Below are 24,249 nucleotides of genomic sequence, written 5' to 3' on the forward strand. Positions count from 1 at the left end.
CAACACACTGGCACTTGGCTTGTAGATGGTGGGAAGGGTTTGGGGACATCAGGAAAGGAGTTATTTGATATCGAGTATCCAGTCTCCAAACAGTTGGTCTAGTTCAGGTTCTCAATAATGGCAAACCCCAAATATATCACTTCAAGCCTTTTTCCAGCTCCCAAAAAAATCCATTCAGCTTTATACTTTACTTTTTATTGTAATGAAGTCAGCCAGCTGGCCCTCACAGAATAGGAGTTCCCTGATTGGGGATTCCCTGTTAATCTAGACCAATCAGGGAATCCTAGCTGCCAGATATATAGAGGAGTATCAGAGATTCTGACATTCTGGGTGCTGACTCTGATGAGGCTATGCCAGAGTTAGGGAAATTTCCACCTGTAAACAAACAATGGTTTGTTGGCAGGATACCGGTCTCTGTGGAGTTATTCCACCTATCCCTCAGTCAATTTTGTACCCACTTTACTACTGTCCCTTTTATTCTATGACCTATAATTTTCTTCAAGTCTATTGTGCGCCAATATATTGGACACTGTCAACCCTCTCTGTTGCCTCTTCAGAAAACTCAAGTTACTGAGATATGACTGACCCTTAACAAATCCATGCTGATTGTCTGGGAATTAATCCAAGTGACTAATAATTCTATCCCAAATAATTGGTTCCACAAGTTTCTCCACCAAAATTAAACAGTCTAGCTTGTAAGTATAACCATTTTGAACAAATGTATCATGCTTTGCAAAAATAAAAACCAAGACGCTGGAAATCAGGAACAAAAACAGTAAATTGTTTGCAAAACCCAGCAGGTCTGGCAGCAGTTGCGAAGATAAATCAGAGTTAACATTTCACATCCAGTGAGCCTTCTTCAGAACATTCATTGTAATTCTCCAATCCTTAAGACTATAAGCCTATTTCTGGTCCTAACGCTATCTGACCCATCGATTCTGCTCTGCCATTCAGAGAGATCATGGCTGACCTGGCAACCCTCAACTCCATTTTCCTGCTTTTTCCCCCAGATGCCGTAACTCCGTTACTGAATAAAAATCTGTTTATCTCAGCCTTAATCTACTTATCGACTCAGTCTTTACAGCCTTTGTAGTAAAGAATTCCACAAATTCACTATTCTCATAAAAAATTCCTCCTCATCTCAGTCTTAAATGGGTGACCCCAAACTCAGGTTATGCCCTCTGATCCTAGCATCTCCCAGGTGCAACAGCCTCTCCACATTTAGCCTGTTGAATCCAAGAATCTTATTTGCCCCTCCAGCACCACCCTCAAATCCAGGTTATATCCAACATCCTTGGGACACATCTCATCAACTTCCAATGTCTTATGACCTTTAAATAACAACAGCCTATTCAATACCTATCAATTTTAAAACCCTCTGGTGAGTTTCCTTCTCTGTCATCTTGGACTGTGCAGCATCTGAGTTGTAGGTTGTACCTCAGTCATGCCTCTTACTTCTAGAGTAAATCCCTCTTTTAGTCTTTCATTGTCTCTAAACTTCCTCTTCCTGCTCAAACACGAGTACATTGAGTTCTACAGTCTCTTTTTCTTTCACGCTTTGGAAATCGATCTTTACTACATTTCCATTAAACATAGAAATTAGAATCCTTTTTCCATATGATACAACACACATCAAAAATTAAAAATCACCACTGCAAAAACCTGAACTAACTACAACATATATTCAGTACTTTAAGTCACGAGCCTTGAAAACAGCAAGTTTAGCATTTTACCATATATAAATATTTACCGTTCTTTAGTCTTGAGAATCTCATCCAGAAGCTCACGCTCCTCAAAACTCATGGAATTCTCAGTCATCTCTTCTTCCTCTTGGACCATTTTGTCATAAAATCGCACTGGATACCACCCAGTCATAATATCATATGTGATGACACAGCCCAGAGAATGGGCTACTATGGAAACCTTCCCACCTTGGATTTCAAAATCTGGGTTCCGAGAACAGAAAAGTGCATATAACCGATTTAACTCCTGCTGAAGGCCTTTCACAATCTGAAGAAAGAAAAATTTAACAACATAATAATCTGCCTAGCTTTCGCTACAATACTGCATATGTAAGGCCGGAATGAAAAAAATTATTACCATGTGATGAATGAAAATATAACTCTAAATTAAGACATTTAAACCTGTCAAGGAGAGAGATTCAAAGGGAAATTGAAATTTCATAATTAACTTAGTTTAGTTATAATATATAATATTAGATTATTCTGCTTAACTGTAGCCGATGTAGATTTTAGTACTTTAATATCACATGACCTTGCTTAGCCTTACTTGGCATAAAACACACTGTGGGATTTAACAGAATGAAGGTAATGCAATAGTATGTTACAAGAGTCCCCTGTATTGCACATTTGCATTTGACAGGGCCAGATCTTCAAAGTTCAATATGATGAGTTAATATCATCCCAAGGAAGTAGGCAAGGAGGGAATTACTGCGGGAAGAAATATTATCAAACTGGCTGAGCTTACACTGGTTTTGTTTTAATTTGCAGTTTTTTGGAAGAGAAGCAATGCAATCTGACTAAATGTAATTTTTGTATTAAGAGCTAATGTGCAACAAAGTGCATTGAAGTTTGTAACATGTTTAAACCTTTAGAACTAGATATCGACTGAATGTATAAGGATATTTCATTACTTCACTTTATAGTGTGTAGTAATTTGTTTATGGCAGTATGATCTTCTACATCAGTATCTTCAAGTTTTGAAGGTATAAGCAGCTTTGCCACTATCTGTCTCAAAAAAAAACTCATTCCATGCACCCATAACCAGAGTCAAAAACATCAGCTGACAACTGGCAGCTAAAAAAGAACAAGCAAACAGTGATAAATGTTTGAGTTAATGAGTGACTCTTGCCAATTAAGTGAAAATTCAGACAATGAGCTGACTATCATGGGGACTTGAGAGCATACGTCTTCCTTTGCAAAACAAATGGGCTTTTCTTAGCCATAAAAGTAACAATATCAGGCCATGAAGAGGAGGAATGATCCATGGATAATTGGCTCCTTAAGGAAACCTGTCAGGACACAATGGGAGGGTACACTAATCAACGCAAAAATCTCAATCCAATTACTGACCACAGAGTTGACAGCCATGGTGATCAGTTAAATCCAATATACATTACAATTTAATTGCTATCAACAGTGTTCCCAAAATCTCAGTCTTATCTTTGTTGAATATGTATTATGAAAAAACGAACAGAGAGATTAAACACTGCCTTTGCTGTAGTACCAAACAGAACACAATGTGGTATCTGTTAACAAATTCCACCAATCACTGCCATAGATTTCAATGGCATTGACTTTTCAGCATGTATGTTATGGATGTTTAATGCAATGCTTTTGATTTGTGCTGTTGCTCAAGGATAAGTTAAACCTGATTTTTTTTTTATCCTTTGTAGACAAAAGACCTAAAGGATTAACTGTTGAGAATGCCAACAAAAAATGAGACATTTTTCTCCTACATTTGATAAAGGACTGCAATAAAAAGTTTTTTTTTCTGTCAGATATCTTTTACCTTGTGATAGATCTCCAAACGTTCAAATATGCTTGACTCGAAAAACTCCAATGAAATGGACAGCAATGTCTGGAATTCACATATGCTGCATATTGTGAAGAAGATGGAAGGACGATACAAAAGGATACAGATAGGTTCATTGAGTGGACAAAAATCTGGCAGTTGAAGTACAATGTTGGAAAATGTGAGAGAATAAGAGTGGAACTTTTACCTAAATGGAGAATGACGGCAGACTTCCAAAGTACAGCAGGATCTATCTGTTCTAATACAGTAGTCACGAAAAGTTCAAGAAATGTAAGGCATCCTTTATTAGGAGAGGAACTGAACGTAAAAGGAAGGATTTTACTGCTTCAGTTATACAGTGCATTGGTAAGACCTCAGTATACTGTGTGCTGTTTTGATCCCCTTATTTAAGGATTGAGGTTAAATGTATTGCATATGGATTACTGTAGGTTTATTAGGTTGGTACCTGGAATGAGGTGGGTTGTCCTAAGAGAACAAGTTGGACATGCCGGGTTTCTTATTAACTGGAGTTTAGAAGATTAAGCGGTGAAGTAATTGAAGTAAACAAGATCCTGAATGGCCTTGTCAAGGTGGATGTTTCTTCTAGAGGCAAGTCCAAAATAGGGGGCAGCGTTTTACAATTGATGTTCATCCTTTTATAACAGTGAAGCGAATTCTTTTTCTCTTAGAAGGTGGAGAGACTTTGTTTCCACCACTTTCTGAGGCAGAGTTCCATTGCTACTGAATATTTTAAGGTGAAGGCAGATTTTTGTCAGACAAATGTAAAATGGAGTAATCTGGAGGGGTTGGTGGCCTAATTCCTGCTCCTAATTTGTTATGCTGAGCATAACGTGAGAAATGTAAAGGTTTCCAATCAGTGATTCCACATATCTCCAAAAGCTGCACTATTGAAGACTCCCCCTCCCCCAAAGCAATCAGCAATTTGATAAATATATCACTTTGAACTAGCAAATCTCACTGCAGGATCCTGTGAAGAGGTTGCACCTTGTTGTTTTAGTTTTCTAGTGCTTTGTCCATCAAAATATCCCATGTGACTAACTGCCTACTTGCTTGCTAACATCACGGTCAATTCAATTCCAGCCTTGGCCAACCGCATAAGGAGTTCGCACATTCTCCCGAGTTTTCTCCGGGTGCTCAGATTTTCTCCACAGTCCAAAGATGTGCAGGTGAGGTGGATTGGCCACACTAAAAATTGCCCTCTCGTGTCCGGGGATGTGCAGGTTAGGTGGGTTAGACAAGGTAAAAATTCCATGCAGGGTTACGAAGATGGGTCTGGCTGGGACACTAAGGGTCAGTACAGACTCGATGGACTGAAAGGCCTGTTTCCACACTATAGAGTTTCTATGATTCTCTTAAACCATTATTGCTTTGTCCACTTAAAACCATTTATAAGGAGAAAACCAAGGGACACACCTCATCCCTGTAAAGGGGACTAGTGTAGTACATGATGTCCATAGCACTGCTATTTAACATATCACGAAGTCCACGTACTTTATCTGGGGTAATGGATTCAACAGTATCTAGAAACAAAAACAGAAAAAGGCTTATTTTCATTAATTCAGCGAGACAATATTTGAAAAACCTCTGCAAAGACAATTGACTTCAACGCTGATTCTAGAGATTTCATGTCTATGTCAAGGCTATGACTTGAATTGACTGTTTCTAGCACCCTGTCTTACTGGTCATTCTTTTGTGTGATGCTGGAGTTGTGTGCTAACAAATCAATTAACATAAAGAGAGAGAGAGAGAGAGAGAGAAGGGGTAAACCACAGCAAACCCAGTATTTTTCTCATTTGGCATCCACACACACTTCCAACAGATTGACAGATAGGTATGGAGCTTTCACTGTATTTTACTGAGAGATTTCAATGCCAATCCTAGATCCCCAAAAATAACCTAATTTATATACCACTTCACTCAGCACAACATAAAACAGCTCCTTCCTGGTCGTGTTTACTGTTGTGTTTACAGAGCTTACCACACTTTAAAATGGCAGTTCCCTCTTAAACACTTTCCCTTGGAAAGTTTGAGCAAATATGTAATCAGTAACTCACTGACAAGTAATTTGATCAATTAAATAATAAAATAAAGACTTTCAGGAACATTGTTTATAAAAGAATGGAATGCTTATTAATTTACACTAGTATTCAATTAGCCCTATTTCTCATTGCTTGAAGATTATTTTTGACCAGAGTCACAGATGTACTGGTCATTCTACTATAACGCAACAGGTGAGTTCTTCTGTAACCTCATACTATAGAAAACAGCTATAGAAAATCGCGCTGTAGAAGACTGCCAACAGAAAAGCGTTATACCTATTAAGTAGAAATTTGATGTTATCCAAACAACATTCACAATTCGTCAATCCCATTCTAGCCAATTCATGCTGACGAAACACGCATTATAGCAGAATGACCTGTACAACATGGAAACAGACCCTTCGGTCCAACTCATCCATGCTGACCAGATAGCCCAAATTAATCTAGTCCCATTTTCCAGCACTTGGCGCACATCTCTCTAAACCCTTCATATTCATGTATCCATCTTGATGCCTTTTAAATCTTGTAATTGCACCAGCGTCTACAACATCCTCTGGCAGATCAATCCATTCACGCACTATCCTCTGCATGAAAAAGTTGTCCCTTAGGTCCTTTTTAAATCTTTCCCCTCTCACTCTCAACGTATGCCCTCTAGTTTTGGACTCTTGCATCTCAGGGAAAAGACCTTGTCCATTTATCCAATCCATGCCCCTCAATTTTATAAACCTCTGTAAGGTCACCCCTCAACCTCCAACGCTCTGGGGAAAAAACGCAACCTATTCAACCTCTTCCTATAGCTCAAGTCCTCCAATCCTGGCAATATTCTTGAAAATCTTTCCTTTCAACATCTTTCCTGTAGCAGAGAGATCAGAATTGCACTCCAAAAATGTCCTAATGAATGTCCTGTACAGCTTCAATATGATCTCCCAACTTCTATACTCAATGTGTTGACCAATAAAGGAAAGCATATCAAACGCCTTCTTCAATATCCTATCTATCTGCAACTCCACTTTCAAGGAACTATGAACGTTCACTACAAGGTCTCTCTTCGTTCAGCAAAACTCCCCAGAACCTTACAAGTGCCTAATTTGCCTTTACAAAATGCAGCACCTCACACTTATCTAAATTAAACTCCACCTGCCACTCCTTGGCCCATTGGCCAAAAAATAAGGTTGCTTATAAGGTGCAAAATCCCCAAACCAATGGTGTTAATCATAGCAGCATGAAATCATTTGGTTTGAGCCTGGCATGGTGAAAGTGGGATTGCAGTGCACTGGTGTACCAAACTGTCAATTAGATTGTATGAAGTCATACAGCAAGAAAAAAGACCTTTCGGTCCAAATCATCCATGTCAACCAGACACCACAATCTGACCTAGACACATTTGCCAGCATTTGGCGCATATCCCTCTAAATCCTTTCTATTCATATTCCCAAGCAGATACCTTTTAAATGATAGCCACCACCACCACTTCCTCTGGCTGTTTGTTCTATACATGCACCCCCACCCTGTGAGAAAAAGTCACCCCTCAGGTCCTTTTTAAAATTTTCCCCTCTCACCTTAAATCTACACCCTCTAGACTCCCCCACCCTAAGGGGGAAAAAAAAGACCTTGGCTATTCACCCTATCCATGTCTCTCATGATTTTATAAACCTCCAAAAGGTCACCCTTTGGGTTGACGCTCCAGGGAAAAAATGCCCCAGCCCACTCAGCCTCTCCCTAGAGCTCAAACCATCCTCTTGCTTAATTCTCCAGCAGATCTAAAATTTGCAAATCTACGAAATGACAGTTTTTTTTTAAGTCTGTAAACTCACTTCTAATAGCAGTAGTAGATTTTGCATTCAATTTTATTCAGTTTTATGAACTATGAATGCAAGTCGTAAAATCATACACATTTCATTTCAACACACATCTACAAAATGCCATTATCCAAAGGGTAACCCTGTTTACATTTAATTACCCCCATCCAGGCATAGCTTCGATCTCCACTCCACAGGCAGAAACTCAACATATTCCAAATTTGTGGCATAAGGAAAGTGTTTTTCTTCAACCTTCCTTGCAGCTTCTCTCATCCTATCAAGTAGGAAAGAAATAATCTTCTGTGAGGGTTATTTCTAATAAATCTTAGAAATAAAATAGTACATTTTGCAATAAATATAAAACAAGAACTGGGGATGCTGGAGAGCTGAAACACAAGCAGAAATTCATCAGCTCTGGCAGCATCTGTGGGAAGAAAGCAGTATTAGTATTTAGAATATGGTGCCTCTTCATCAGACTTGAGAGACTGGACTCAGTGTAGTATAATGCTGCGCTCTTCCCGTAAATGCTGCCAGACCTGCTGAGTTTATCCAGCAATTTCAGATCAGCTGTAGTTGCAGTTTAACATTTTTACTTTTAACCTTTGTTAGGTTTAATAAGGAAAAATAAGTTGAATTGCATGGCATTGAACGGTATTCCTTCAACATTAGCTTAACAAGTGTTTAAAAAAAACTAAACCACAAAGAAAATTTCAAAAGCAGTATACAAGTTATGTTTCAATTGATTAATACAAGTCTGTAAAAATCTGACTGAAGTTCCTTCAGAGTGACTATTTAACAGCCAATAATCGAAGTTTACAAAAAAATTGTGCAATTCTGTTTGATTAATTATGGTTTCCTACAAGTCAACTTCTGCACAAATATTGTTTGCAGAAAACATATGCTACGGTATATTAACTTAGATTAATACTTTCTGAATCCAGAAACAAAATTGTTGCAAACTAAACTCTCAGTTCTAATCCTTCACAGAGATCGGGTGTGAGAAATAAACTGTCCTCCTGCTGTCAAAATATGCCTACTTTTTTCCTCAAATACTTTGAGCAACTTGAGGTACCATTTTATTTCGTTTGAGATGAGCATGGTAGACAAATAATTAAAAAAAAAACAATTTCCCTTTGTAAAATGGCAATCCTAAGTGGGTACTAAATCTGGAATAATTTAGAATCAGAGTCCTGACGTGTGGAAGCAGGCCATTCAGTCTTGGGTCCACAATGGCCTTCCAAAGAGCATCCCACACAAACCCACCCCCTACCCCATCCCTGTAACCCTTTATTTCCCATGGCTAATCTACCTAGCCTGCACATCCCTAGATATTATGGGCAATTTAGCATGGTCAAGCCACCTAATCTACACACCTAATCTAGATTGTGGGAAGAAACCCACGACTGTCTCATGAGACAGTCAGTCAGTCTCCTGAGGCTGGAATTGAACCCTGAGGCAGCAGTACCAAGCACTGAGCCACCATGCCACACTCGCAACCAAGAAACCTTGGAGTAACCAAGAAAAAGCAGTTTTTAATTTCCTGTTTCTGGATGCTTTGGAAGAAGGTCAGAATGTATTTCTATGAAAGTCCGTTTCATTTTCAAAGCCAACAACTACAGAAGCCTGTGCCAAATTTCCCTTTCATAGAACCTAGGTGTCACTGGCAAGGCAGCATCTGTTACCTAGCTCTAATTGCCCCTGAATGGTTTGCAAGCTATTTCAGAGGACAGTTAAGAGACAGCTGCATTGCCATGGGTCACAGTCACACATGGTCAAACCAGATAAAGATGGCAGATTTCCTTCCCAAAGGACATTAATAAACCCAATGGGTTTTATGACAATTGATGATGGATGGCATGATCATGACAACAAGCTTTATCTTCCAGATTTATTAATAGAATTTAAATTCCATCTGTCTTGGTAATACTTGAACCCATATTGCAAGATTTCTGTTAATGTCACCAGACTAGAAATCTATTGTGCCATCACAATGCTCTAAAGTTAGCAAGTACATTAGATTGTCTTCTGCAAGTTGACTGCGGTTTAAAATTTACATTAAGTGAACAAGTATGTGAGACACATATACAGAGCTTACTGTATTTTTTTTGTTTGCTCACCTGCCTCATAGAAATAAAGAATTTTCTGGTCAAATGGCAGCATTTATACAAGATATATATCCAATTCACCTCTGAATGTGTCCCGAGTTCCTCAGGATACACTAAGCAAAGTACAAAGAAGAGTTCTCTTTCATAATTTCTTGGTCATGCTACTGTTCGTCTAGGTACTGGGCATTGTAGGAACCATAATTTTCATTTATACCTTAGTGATTGGTGAGAATAAGCCAGAGAAAATGACAAGTGTAACCCAAAAGCACCATGTGATTTAACATATTGCTATCTTTGTAACTAATAGACTGCAGTTTTTTCAACGGAAGTGACCAAGAAGTTTTGTTGGGAACTCAGCATAAATAATGTTCAGGGCAGATCGGACCATGTTTTCTGATGTACAAGGTATTATGATGGAACCACAGTGAAAACTAAAATGATTGCAAAGTAACCACAATACTTTACGATAACAGCTGATACACTGAATGGATGCCATCAACTTCTCAGAAAAGATATTTGTTTCTGAAAGCAGGAAGGTACTTTGTAACATAAAGACTGTTTTAATGGATTGTAATCAGATATATCCCAGGCTCATTGATCTAAACGGTCCTGTCATGGAGAAAAGCGGAGATCCATCCCTCACTAAACCTTGTATTTTTTCCTCAGAGGTTTTATCAAAAATTAAATGTTTTTGTTACAAACATTTTACATAGTTTAATACAAAGAAGTTCTGTAACATTTGCATGATAAACACTTAGCAACACTAAGCGCATTAAACAACTAACGTACAAGGATTGTTTTAGTAAACTGTATAACTAGATCATTATAGTGCTAGGAGACTAATCATTTACTGGATAGGTCTATAAAATTTGGACCGAAAACCACACAGATAAAATACTTGATAGTGTAATATGCAAACATAGCACTACAATCTACAGTGGTAGGGGTAGGATTATAATACAGATCATTCACCCAACAGATACACAGCAACGTCTATACTCCACTAAAAACAACTGAAATCATCTATATTCTCTTTTCGCTCATTTACTTTCCGAAAGCTTATCAGTACTATTTGCTTCAATGACTCTCTATGGCAGAAAGTTTCACATTCTTACCACTCTTCAGAGGTTTTTTCTGAATTTCCAATTCTCTAATAGAAATCTCAGTGATTCTTGTATCAATGGCCTCTACTAAGCTCTTCCCCAGACATTGACTCTGCATTCACCCTATCAAAATCTTTCCTAACTTTAAACATCTGTACTTAGTCACCCCTCGGTCTTTTTCTTTCAAGTGAAAAGAAATACAGTTTGCCAATCCTTTCCTGTGTTGTGGTCAGAGGGCTTGAAGGAGAAATCCCAGAAAACATTTTCTTCTCTTGCATTTGCTTCTGCAGTTTTGTATTTAAATTTATTATTTCTTAAATGCTGAGGCTGATACCATAATCAGAAACTTCTAGAAGTATGAACTTGATTGTTTAGATATTTCAACTAGAGCTAACACAAAGCCCTTGCAGACAAGCCTCCAGTCAGGAGGAAATCATCAAATTGCACTATAATAAAATTGACTCTAATGCTTTTCAGTTACCTCCTCACCATACAAGCAATTCTTTGGAGGAAGGCAAAGCTACACTGTTAGGTTAAAGTTCTGCCAATTAGCCCACTGAGGTGGGCCACTTGAAAGGCCCTTTTTTGTCACACTGACTGGAATAGGAGTTTGTTTAAATGCTCATAGGTACAATTACCTGGGTTCAAATCTTACCACAGCAGATGGTGGAATTTGAATCCAACAACAAAATCTTGAATTAAAAATCTACAACCACCCATGAAACCATTATCGGACGTCAGAAAAACCCACCTAACGCCCTAATGTTGTTCAGGGAAGAAAATCAGCTGTCTTTATCCGGCCTGGCTACATGTAACTCCAGACCCATAGCAATGTGATTGACTAGGAGAAAGTGAGGACTGCAGATGCTGGAGATCAGAGCTGAAAATGTGTGGCTGGAAAAGCGCAGGAGGTCAGGCAGCATCCAAGGAGCAGGAGAATCGCGTTTCAGGCATGAGAAGAAGGGCTCATGCCCGAAACATCGATTCTCCTGCTCCTTGGATGCTACCTGACCTGCTGCGCTTTTCCAGCAACACATTCTCAGCAATGTGGTTGACTCTCAACTACCTTTTATAATGGCCTAACAAACCACTCAATCACTACAAAGTCTCAACAAAGAAATTAAACTGGACGGACCAGCTAGCATCAACATTAACACTAGAAAAGACATCAGCAAAAACAGCCCTATCAACCCTTAAAAGTCTTCCTTAGTAACATGTGGGGGCTAGTGCCAAAATTGGGAGAGTTATCCCTCAAACTAGTCAAGCAAGAGCTTGACATCATCATACTCATGGAATCATACCTTAATGTCCCAGACATCATCACCACTGGATATGATCTCACCTAGTTCACGCCTTGTGCAATGTAGCCTGTATGCCTCTAAGTCTTTTTGATCTGCTTGTAAACAAAGCTTTTCACTGTACCTCTTCATGAAGTGAAAAGTGGGGATTTTTACCAATGCTTGGCACTGAACATTGTGTATTCATGACTCCTCAGAAACTACAGCAGTCCGTGTTTAAATGCAATAATATTCGGTCAATATATAGGCTTAGCCTTACAAGTGGCAAGTAACATTCATGCCAAGCAATGACCATCTCCAGTAAGAGACAAACAAATGCCCTTTATCATTCAATTGTGCTACCTTCACTGAATTTTCCTCACTAGCAACATCATTGGGAGTTACCACTGACCAGAAATACAACTGCGCTTGCCACAAACACGTCACTACAAGAGCAGGTCACAGGCTAGGAATACTGCAATGCGTAACTCACCGCCTGATCCCTCAAAACCTGTTTCAGTCTAAAAGGCACAAGTTAGGAGTGCGATGCAATACTGCCCACTTGCCTGGATGAGTGAAGCTCCTATAATACTTCAAAGCTTGACAACATCCAGGACAAAGCAGCCCAGTTGATTGGCACCACATCCACAAACATTGACTCACTCCATCACCAATGCTCAATAGTAGCTGTGTACTATTTACAAGATGCACTGCAGAAATTCACCAAAGATCCTTAGACAGAAGCACAAACACTAATCTAAGATGACAGGGCAAAAGATACATGGGAACAGCACCCCCTACAAGTTCCCTCCAAGCCACTCACCATCCTGACTGGCAAATAGATGACTTTCTTCACTGTCACTGGGTCAAAATCCCAAGGGTTTTGAGGGTCAACCTATAGCAGATGAACTGCAGAGGTTCAAGAAGGTAGCTCACCAAAATGTTTGGGGATATATCAAAATCAAAATACATGCCAAAAATATAGGTAAAAACAATGACTGCAGATGCTGGAAACCAGATTTTGGATTAGTGGTGCTGGAAAAGCACAGCAGTTCAGACAGCATCTGAGGAGCAGTAAAATCGACGTTTCGGGCAAAAGCCCTTCATCAGGAATACCCTTCAGGCACTCTGACTGTATTCCTGATGAAGGGCTTTTGCCCGAAACGTCGATTTTACTGCTCTAAAAATATAGGGCCTAGTGAGAGTGAGGAACTGAAGGAAATCAATATTAATAATGAAGTGCTGTTAGAGAAACTGATGAGATTAAAGGTCGATAAAAACCCCAGGGCCTGATAATATACATCCCAGAGTACATCAGGAAATGACCCTAGAAGTAGCAGGTGCACAAGTGGTTACCTTTCAAGATTCTATAGACTCTGGAACATTTCCCATGGATTGGCAGGTAGCTAATGACAAAAATGGAGGTGTAGAGAAAACAGGAATTACAGATCAGTTAGCCTGACATCAGTAGTGGGAAAATTGCCAGCAATTATTATAAAAGATATTAGAGCAAAACACTTTAAAGACAGAATTGGACAGAGTCAGCATGAATTTACGAAAGGGAAATCATGCTTGACAATCTACTGGAATTTTGAAAGGATGTAATCATTTGAGTTGATAAAGGGGAATGTGGTTTACTTGGACTTTCAGAAGGCTTTCAATAAGATCTCATATAAAATTTAAGCATTTGAGATTCGGGGTAGTATGCTAACATGAGAGAGTATTAGTTGGCAGATAGACTACAACAAGTAGGTATAAGCAGGTTTATTTCGGAGTGACACATGATGTCCAGTAAGTATCAGTACTTGGACTCCAGTCACTTACAATATGTATTAATGATTTAGATGAGGGAACTAAATGGTAATACCTCAAAGTTTGTAGATGATACGAAGCTAGGTGGGAGGGAAAACTATGGGGAGAATGCAGAGATGCTTCAGTGTGGTTTTGACAATTTTATTGAGTGAGCAAAAGCATGGCAGATGGCGTATAAAATGGATAAATGGGAGATTCATTTTGCAAAATTATTCACATCACATTAATAGATGGGCACTGATTATGATGGAGGACAAATTGGCTGTTCTGTTTTGAACTGTTGTGTAATGTTAGTAAAAAGGAGGCAGATTATTATCTGAAAAGCAATGATTAGGAAAGGGAAAAGTGCTTCAAGACCTGATTGTGCATGTACACCAGTCATTGAAAATAATCACGAAAGTGCAGCAGGCATTGAAAGCAAGTGGTACAACACTGTTCACAGCAAGAAAAGCCTTGCTGCATGCACCTGGAATATTACGTGCAGTCTTGGTTCCATTATCTGAAGAATGACATTCTGGTTGTGGAGGGAACACAACAAAGGCTTACCAGACTGATTTCCTGGAATGGCAGGATTGATGTAAGAAGAAAGATCGGTCAGGACTATATTCACTGGAGTTCAGGAGAATGGGAAGGGATCGCATGGAAACGATAAAATTCCAACATAATTAGACAAGGTAAACACAGGATGGATGTTTCAGATGACTAGGGGGTCCAGTTCAAGGATACAGGGTAGTCCACGTAAGCCTGAGAGGAGGAGAAATCGCTTCACCTAGAGAATGAAGAGCCTGTGGAATTCTCTGCTAAAGACAGCTGTTGAGGGAAAAACATTGAATGTTTTCATGAAGTTAAATGGGCTTAGGTTAGTCCACAGGTGCACACAACATCGAGGGCCGAAGGGCCTGTTCTGTGTTGTATTGTTCTATGTTCTATGATCTAAAGGGACCAGAGCATATAGTTTAGAAAGTGGGAAAATTGAACGGAGTTGGATGATCAGCCATGATCTTATTGAATGGCGTGACTTTATGAAAGGTTGAATGAAATACTTCTGCATCCAATTTTTATGTTTCTGAGACTCCCAAATTTTACAAGAGTGTTCACTAGTTCTCTTGGAGACACCCTTTCCAAACAGACCATTCAGGATCTTATATACGCCAATCAAATTACTGCTCAGTCCTTTAAGCTTCAGGGAAACCAGCCTAGTCTATTCAAGCCTCTCATACCAGGTGTCAGTTTAGTAAACTTTCTCTGAACCTTCTGCAATTCACACTGCTACACCATTATTTTTCATCAGTACTCCATGCTAGTCTTACTTGGAAAACATAGATAAAAACAAATAAAAGGTGGTGCGCTTCAGAATGTACGAAGGATGTTCTTAGTCAATATTAATAGAAGCAGAGTACAGAGAATGAAGTTTATATTACCACCAAGACCAATATAAAACATGCCATTGATTGCCTAAAGCATAACTTTTGGGTTCTATACTGATCAGTGGGTGCATGACAAGCTCAAGGTCTTCAAAGTATTCACGAGGATCGGCTGATTCCGCAGTTTTGCTCTATAAATAGTCCTGCCAATGCAGAAACAGCAGATTCCAGAAGGTATAACAATATGGAAAGAAGACAGTGAAAATGAAGTGATAACGCCTAAAACACAAATGTAGCCCAGAAAAAGGCACTGGGACAAAATATATATTTGGTTAAAAAACCTCAAATGTCACTTTCAGGAACTCTCCTTTGTGTATGTATAAAAGTGGTTCAAACCAAAACAGTCAATTCTTCTTCCAAAATCAATGCCCATCCATTAATGTGGTGTAGAATAATTTTGCACCATGGCAAAACATACAAATGAAGCACGAATACACTGAATTGAGTAATATATGAACGATATTCATCATTCAGTTGCATATTTAATCCACCATTCTATTAAAGAAATACAAAAGAATGTGGAAAGAATGAATGCACTGGCTATTTTTAAAGCAGAGGCATAAAAGTTCCATTGAGTATAAAAATCCAACTGGCTCATTAGGGTCCTGCACACCTTCAGACAAGAACAAAGTAAGATAGAGCACTGCACACATCTTTATTACCAGTATAATCTAAATTTAACATTTTAAAACATGTTATCTAAACCTTGCGTATATTTCGTTAATTTAGTATATCAATGGGTTTTTGCCTGTATCTTTCAACTATCTCCAGATTCACACAATATTCTAACATAATACAACTATTTCACAACTAGTTAGTAAGGTTAATAAATCAACGCTGCTTTTTTAAAAACTTATATCTCAATTTTAGAAGCTTTAATCTATCGTAAAGTAAGAATGAATGACTAATTTATCATAACTGCATCTGGATCAGTTACATAAATAAGCAATGTATATGGCATCTTCACAATTACTCTTTTCTGTAGCTCATGAGAACAATTGAATAATTCTTTTCACTGACTGACATTTCGCAAGCCAAATGATGCATAAACATCAAGTGCCCAAACTCATTTTAAAAATTAAAGTTCAGTGGAAGTTATGAATATCAGTTAATTGCTGGAGTAAAATCACAACTGTACACCAGACTAAGGTTTAAAACCTCTAGGAACTACAAGTCATTAATTATGACAAGTAAAGTTCCACATTCATACTGTTTGAAATGAATGCAATTAACTCCAGACCCAAAGCTGACTCATAACTGTCCTCTGGACAACAAGAGATAAACAATAAATGCTGGCCTAGCCAGCAAACCAACCATTTACATTTAAAAAAGAGGGTCTGTGTAGACACAAACAGAATTAGCATTTTGAATCTAATATGACTCTTCAGAACTCCAGTTCAAGTTGGGCTGAAAATGGAATTTCATGGAGAGAGTGGAGCTCATTGCAGAGCTGTAGACAATGGGCTTTTGTCTCTCCAATATTTCACTAAAAAAAGCAACTCATTTAAGAGTGTCTCAGAATACACTCTGAAAGTTTGTCAGTCAGAATGAACACTAATTACAGTAAAAGTAACGCAAACTCAAAGAAAAGTAAAACCAGAAGAGGCATGAAGAAAAAAACGGATCGAGCATAAGAAAATAAATGAGGAAGAAATTCAAGAAAAAAGGGGAAAAAAACAAGGAAACCAGAAAAGTAAAAGCAAGGAAGTAAAGAATAATGGCAAAAAATTCTGGTTGAGAATTATCCTTTGTCCTATAGTTATGACTTAATGTCCCAGTTTCACCTTTTCATGCTTTCTTATCATGTATACCACAAAGCAGTTTCTCATGGATCTCCTTTCAGGACTAACTGCTTCAAGTGTTCTTTATTCCTCACTTCACTGGGGGCAGGTTTCACTTCAAGAGCTTTCCTGAAGTGTTAATGAACAGAATTGGACAAAGGTGTCATATGACATTTTCCCTACTTGTAAGAAAAACTTCAACTCACCTGCACTTCACTGCACTTTCTATTGTTCCACCTACTTAATTACATCAAACTCATTTTTAAGTTTCTGGCAACTTTCGCATTCACCTTCTATTTTTCGTGTATGATCACTGCTTGGATTTTGGTTCCCAGGTCGGATGTGCACATTCTGGAGAATTCCCAGTTCAGTGAAGCTGTTTGTTAAAGACGGCTTCCCGCAGTGCCGATTTCCAGTGAAAGGGAGCTCGTTTCAGGATTTGGGACAAGTGACCCCAAAAGAACAATGAAGGCCACTGGTGTGGGGGCAGATTGGTGAAATCAATGTCCACTTATCAAAACATGCTGTTCATTTCTAAACACATGCCATTAAACACTTCAGTTAATCAATAAATGTTTGTGCAGTGATGGAACAGGTGCTTTGAAATGAGATACTTACATGCCTGTATTTTTGATAATTCGACCTTGGTCCATTTTTTGTCCTATTCCATGTACAACAAAAACTATATGAGTAGGGAGTGGAGGTTTGTCTTCAAGTGAAGACTCTTCTACATATCCTCTATGAAGTCTAGTTCCACTACTTGATGCTGCATTGACAAAAAACACATTCTTGTGTATAAACAGATGTATGCATAGTTGCAACATTGAGAAATTTGGCATGTAAAACAAAGAAGCATTTTGCAAACAACAAAGTTGTATGGTAACTATGTCAAATTTTAAGTGGTAAAATTACTCTACAAATCTGGCAAATTATGCATACTTTGAAAAAAATCGATTCAGTAAAACACCATTAAAAAAGTTCTGATCTATTTAATTTCTAAAATTTCTTCCCTTCTGCATTTTCCCAATGTTGTCTGTAGCAGTAGAACATCTTATGATTTCACTGGAAGGCTAGATAATATGATGTGCCTTCATGAGATCGACAATGCATTTCCTGGGTTATGCACTTCAAAATGTTAGAGCAATGCCTTTCCAACAATGTGCCTTTGGTGTTCATGCTACTGATCTTCAGTGAAATCACACTAGTCAGAAGAGGTCTGAATCTCACCTGATTTCAATGGGATTTCTAACAAATTGTTAATTATAAGACAGCCAATTCATATAAAAAAAACTCTAAGCTGCTGTGCCTCAATTTTCCAGTACATTCATTATTTCTATCAAAACAGACCAATAGATCTAATGCCTCTATTATGCCACATTGAACTGTTACAATATCATTTGTGATAGTTCATCAATAAACACCATGAATTTTTTTTCTGGATAGACCAAATTTTTTTAAAAGTTTAACCTGGTTTTCTAATCAACCTGTTCAGGGATGTTTTGCACACCTCTGGAGTAGCTGGGATTTGAGTTCAAGGCTGAGCCCAGGGGTAGGGACACTACGCACAAGAGGGTATGCAGGAAGAGAGTTTGGATTGAGGTTGCAGGTACTGTAATTCACTACCAACTGAACAGCTTAGGCTAGAAACAGTTAAGTTGATGAATCCAGCCAGCGTTTAGCTTTATAACTTACATTTGCAAAATGATATATCATCAATACAAAAATCATATGTCATCATACTAATATTACAGGTACTGTTTGACTCAAGTTTGAGTATGACACACGGTAAAAATATTAATTGCAAACTAGGTATAATGAAATAGACAGCAGTCATGCAAAATGCTTTTGAGAACAGTACCTTTAGAAAATCCCAACTTCTGGGTAACTGTTCTGGCAATTTTGGATGTGGTTGCGTCACTGTACAGGTAAACTTCATCCACACTATACCAGTCCACATGGTTGCGTCTGAGCTTTAAACTATGTATAGCTGCGGCCAATAAACACTTCATATGTTAATAAAACACAGGACACAGATTTATCTGCTCACTATAAAGCTGGCACGTAGAACATTTAGCTTTTTTATACTGAGAAAAGCGTTCAAAATGCATGAAGTGATTAAGTGACAATTCAAATCTAGAAGTTTATTAGTAAATAAAATAGACAAGGAGGAGCACTACATGAATTGTTAAATACTTCCAGGTTTCTTGCACAATTAAATTGCTTTGTTCTTCAGCAGTTTCGTGGCTGATGGGAGCAAAGTCAGATAACAGAACAAAAACAAATCTGAAAAACAGACCAGTCACAGCCACATAACTAATCCTCTACATACTGTACACATACAAAACTCATTGTGGATGTGCTTGGTGGTGGTATGGGATCGACAAATTAAGACTGAAGAGACAAAAGTCTCTTGCAGTAGAACACCATAATTTACAGACAAGTAATGAATATGTCGCAAATAAGTTACTGATGACAACTTGTGCAAAGGAAGTGTGTTTCAGTACATAATGGAGCTGTCTAATTCTTTCAAAGCCTTAATGATAGCATAAAATGTCTATCTGTTCAGTCAGTTTACAAGACCAGCCATAAACAAATTCCAACTTAATAGTATCAGTAACGTTGACCAATTATAAACATTCCTGGATGAACAGTTCATGATGTGCAACTCTTAATTTCAGTAATTTACTTGCTAATTCTATAATCCTGTAGCAAAGTTAGTATTGATGATTTAAACATGCACTAAAAGCCAAACTGCATGCATTAATCTATCTGGCAGCCACAACTCCCTAAAGGTTGCAAATAAGGCACATTAAATAATGATTTTACCCAGGTTTTCTATGGACACTTCTAATGAAAGAGTGGGGAAATAATTCAAATTCAAGAACAATCTTACTCTGGGTACCACTGCAGATTCAAGTCAGGAGAGAGTAAATGCAACTTGAAAAGCTCTTCTAATCAATAACAAAGCTGTTACAGAGTAATCGGTACTATACCTTGGCAATACTTTCTTTTGTTACATGCAGTGTCAGTACTTTCCTTAAAGCGTCTCCATTTGAACAGAAAAGGAAGGTAGAAGGGAGGGAATTGGTAAAAGACTAACAAAGTAATAAAAGTGAGCTTCATGGATTTTGTGATAATTCAAATGATCTTCACAGTAAGGTCTCAAAATCAAAATATATTCTGCGCTTTCTGGTAATTAAAATGTTCTACTTCCACCATATTGGTGAACCTGTGTAGTATTCCTGATTTAATTCTAAGGAAGTCATTAAAATATTAAATACAAATTATATCTTGCCTACAAATGAGAAGAGACACAATTTGACATTTGCTTCATAATCGATAATATTTGACTTTTTAACACCTATTCTAATAGCATAATGTCATCACATTACGATTTTAATTATGCAATTTCCACCAAAAGTCCAGACACATTTTTAACAAGTTATACAATTGTTAATATCAGAATTCCATTAGTCTCAGCTTTTTAAAATAAAATGCAGCAAGAAATCAGATAATCAGCACACCAATGGCTCAAATTTGAAATAAAAACACATCATTTACCTCCATTTCAAATTCTGAAAATAGCTGTTGTTTAAAGGAAGGTAATTCAACAGCTTCTTACTCAAAACCAGAATGAGTGAATAAAATTCAAATGCTTGACAAAAAGTACTAGCCTGTTCAGTTAGAATACTTTATTTAAGGTTATCCAATTACTCAGTATTTTCTTTCAATTTCAACAGCAGCCAGGCCTCCAGACATAAACCTTCGCTTCTGCCCGTTTTGTTCATCTCAAATGGAAAAAATAACCACAAGTCTCGGAATACAATCAATTTAATGACTGTCAGCGAAAGCGATTTGAAAAACAGAATACCAAGTATTAAGATTGACTATCTCCTCATCCCAAAAACCAACTTATATGACTTTTCACCTTTTATGGTTTCCTAGGTTCACATTTTTATACATTCAGAAGATAGGCAGTGACTTCAAAGAAAGACAATTTCTTTGAATGACATATCAGACCATTGATGACTAGAAAAAAATTGTATTAATTTGGCTTGAACCTGCTCATCTCAGTTTTAAATTAATTGCTCTTCACTTGAAATTCTGTCCCCTTTCAGCCAAGTCATTTTGACAATTTTTATCTAATTGATAAATCAGAAGAAACTAGATTTTACAACTTGAGACCAATACAAGTATAGATGACTGAGTAATTCTTCTCCACCCCATAAATGCCTGCCATATTCAATTAATTGTAATAGGTTATTCCCTATTTGCAATAACTTACAGGTCCATAGCACTTTGTGTTCCTCTCTTCCCAATTCAACAGCTTCAAGGTAGGCTACTACAGAAGTAACCTTAATTAAAACCTTAACGTTTGTGGAATGATCAAGGAGAGTCTGGTTTTGCATATTTGCTGCTTATCAAATAGAATCTATCAGTGGGGGATCTTTTAATAGATCACCTTTCTTGCACTGGATTTAAATTTCTCTTTTGGTTTCCAGACCTTTTGTGATAAGGAAAGAAACAGGATCAACGTAATCCGTTCAGCTACTGCCCCAGAATACTCTCAATCATCAGCAAGCAGCACTTATGTAGCAATAGCCAAGCTTAGTATGGATTCCATCAGGATAACTTCACTCCAGACCTCATTACAGCCTTGATCTTAATGGGGCAAATTCTAGAGGTGAGGGGAGAATGAATGCCTTCAACATCAAAAAGACTGTTCATTAAGTGTTGCGTCAAGGAGTCCAAGTAAACGTGATATCAATAAAAATCAGGCTGTTTGAAGCGATAGGGCATATTGATGTGGTTAATGCAGACTAATAATTTCATCTCAAAGTATCCCAAAAGGAGTTGTTTAGGGCAATGGCTAAGACTGCATCAACAGTCTTCTTTTCAACAAAAGATTAGAAGTGGGGATTTTCGTATCGGTTGCAAGTCCGCATAATAACCCTCATTACAAGCATGTCTTTGAATGTCAACCACTGATGGCTAGACATTTCCCTGCCAAATTCCCCCCACTCAGCATTCTGAGACTCACCAATGACCAGAGGTATAACGGGCCAAGGCATAGAAACAGTGTGGCTATAAGTGGAGGTCAGAAGTTAAGTATTTGGTGATGACTTCCTAAAATCTAGCCACCATATTTAAGGCACATATTTGAAGTGTCATGCAACGCTCACTTGCTGAACAAATATAACTCCAACAATAATCGAGAAACTTGACACAATTCAGTTCAAAGCAGCCACATTGGTTCACAACCCATCTATCCCCATAACCATTCACTTGCTGTACCATTAAGTATAATCTACAAGTGGCACTGCAGCAACTTGCCAAGTATTCTTCATCAATACATTTGAAGTCTGCTGCCTAAAAAAACAAGAACAGCGGGTGCATTGAAACATGAATTAAGTTGCTTTCTCTCCAAGTTACAAATGCTGACTAGGAAATACAACCTTTGTTTTTCAATGTCGATATTAAAAATCCTAGAACTCCCTCAACAGTACTATGAAAGTATCTTCACATATGACTGCAGTACATATGAAAGTTTGTTCATCACCCCATTATGAAGGGCTTTTACGAATGGGCAAAAAAAAAAGGCTTGTATTGTCAGTGAAGCCCAAATTTCATGAATAAATTTTTAAAAATTATTAGCAAGTCACATTTATGCATTGTATACCAGCTGGATGAATCTTCCATTACAAGTGTCACTTTCTCATATTTTGTGTGACCACCCATTTTTGAGGTGGTCATTTTGTACTTGCCTGCTGCTTTGTCCTATGTTTTTCATTTTATGCTAATGCACACTCCTCCTGTTCCAACATCCTGGGCAGCACCCCGCTTCATGTGTTTCACCAGCAAAACTTAACTCCCACTCTTATAGCACTTCATGTTAATATCCCTTACTTTTTGTTCCTGGAGAATTGGTCACTTTTTTACTCAAGATACTTCATTTTAATCATTTGCATAACACTGAATTTTGGCTAGATAACCTGTTGGATGAAGTGCCCTCTGGCTTGGCACACTATAAATGGAGCTGGAAAAGCCGCTATTCCAGATGAAGGACTTTTGCCTGAAATGTTGATTTTCCTGCTCCTCGGATGCTGCCTGACCTGCTGTGCTTTTCCAGCACCACTCTGATCTAAAACTGATTTCCAGCATCTGCAGTCCTCACTTTTGCCACATTACAAATGGAGTCAGTAATTTAAGAAAAAAAAGCATTTAAAAAACTAATTCGCTTTTTAAGCAGTGATCTGCATACTGGAATCCCAAATGATTCTATATTGCTTTCCAGACAAGTTGCATTTTTTTCTTATTGTTAAAGCCAATCCACTCATGGTTTAAAGGAATGTCCCAAGCAGTTACTGCTTTCCATCAGCATGTAGTGCCTCTGTCCAATCTGAAATTCAATTGTTGATTTTCAGAAAGATAACTTATGGCATTATTTGTACATCAACACTAATTAATTGTCTATTTTGCTGTGTTCAAAATTCTTCATTTTGTTTATTACTTCACCAACCATCTCCCTCTTAATTTCCTTCCCTAGCTCTTGCAAGGTGTCAACAGAAGTTGAGATATGAATACATTGAGATATTGGAGGGTTAGAAACAAACAAGTGACCAGACTATATAAGCCTAAGCAGACTAGCGGAGAACTATAACTGAACCTTTTGAAAACCTAGAGACACTGATGTTATTTGAAGCATCCTTACAAGAGTAGTGATCAAGTAATGCGGCATGTGAAATTGGTTCTATATCTTCTGTTTGTGTGCTTAAGATCCACACTGGTCAAATGCTGTTTTTTTTTAAATTCACAAAACAAAGTTGCTGTTTTGCACGTAGGTGCTAGATTCTTCAAAGTAACTGACCTCTAAAAAATTAGCTTTTAAATCAAGAAAGCAATTCAGCATGTCCACAAATATTCTTCCCAAGTTTTACAGATGCACCATAGAAAGCATCCTCTCTGGATGCATCACAGCGTGATACGGCAACTGCTCTTCCTAAAACCACAAGAAACTACAGAAGTTGTGAATGCAGCCTAGCCCATCATTCAAACCAGCCTTCTATCCATTGACTCCACCTATACTTCCTGCTGCCTTGGGAAAGCAACTAGCTTAATTAAAGGCCCCTCCCGCTCCTGTTATACTCTCTTCCACTCTTTCATCATCAGGTAGAAGATATAAAAGTTTCAATACATGTACGAATATATTCAAAAACAGTTTCTTCCATGCTATCAGATTTTGAACAGACCTCTCAAACGTTAATTCTGATCTCTCTCTGCGACTGTAATTCGGCACTCTGTTCTGCTAACCTAATGCATTTTATATGGCATGATCTGCCTTAATAGCATGCAA

General features: G+C 38.0%; 1 protein-coding gene across 3 annotated transcripts in view; it reads right to left on the minus strand.

Moving 5' to 3' along the window:
* The window catches only part of ddhd1b (DDHD domain containing 1b), a 76,120-nt gene that overhangs the window by 22,714 nt on the left and 29,157 nt on the right, over positions 1–24,249 (minus strand). For 2 of the 3 annotated variants that reach the window (XM_043697672.1, XM_043697675.1), the window contains 6 exons: positions 19,889–19,990; positions 18,754–18,882; positions 17,514–17,661; positions 7,555–7,667; positions 4,969–5,075; positions 1,751–2,010 (listed from right to left, as the gene is read on the minus strand). In XM_043697672.1, the coding sequence (XP_043553607.1) occupies positions 1,751–2,010; positions 4,969–5,075; positions 7,555–7,667; positions 17,514–17,661; positions 18,754–18,882; positions 19,889–19,990 (859 nt within the window). The remainder of the gene's footprint in view (positions 1–1,750; positions 2,011–4,968; positions 5,076–7,554; positions 7,668–17,513; positions 17,662–18,753; positions 18,883–19,888; positions 19,991–24,249) is intronic. The other variant, XM_043697674.1, reaches the window with a different exon arrangement.

This window comes from Chiloscyllium plagiosum, chromosome 10 (genome assembly GCF_004010195.1).
Source record: "Chiloscyllium plagiosum isolate BGI_BamShark_2017 chromosome 10, ASM401019v2, whole genome shotgun sequence".
Classification (NCBI taxonomy): Eukaryota; Metazoa; Chordata; class Chondrichthyes; order Orectolobiformes; family Hemiscylliidae; genus Chiloscyllium; species Chiloscyllium plagiosum.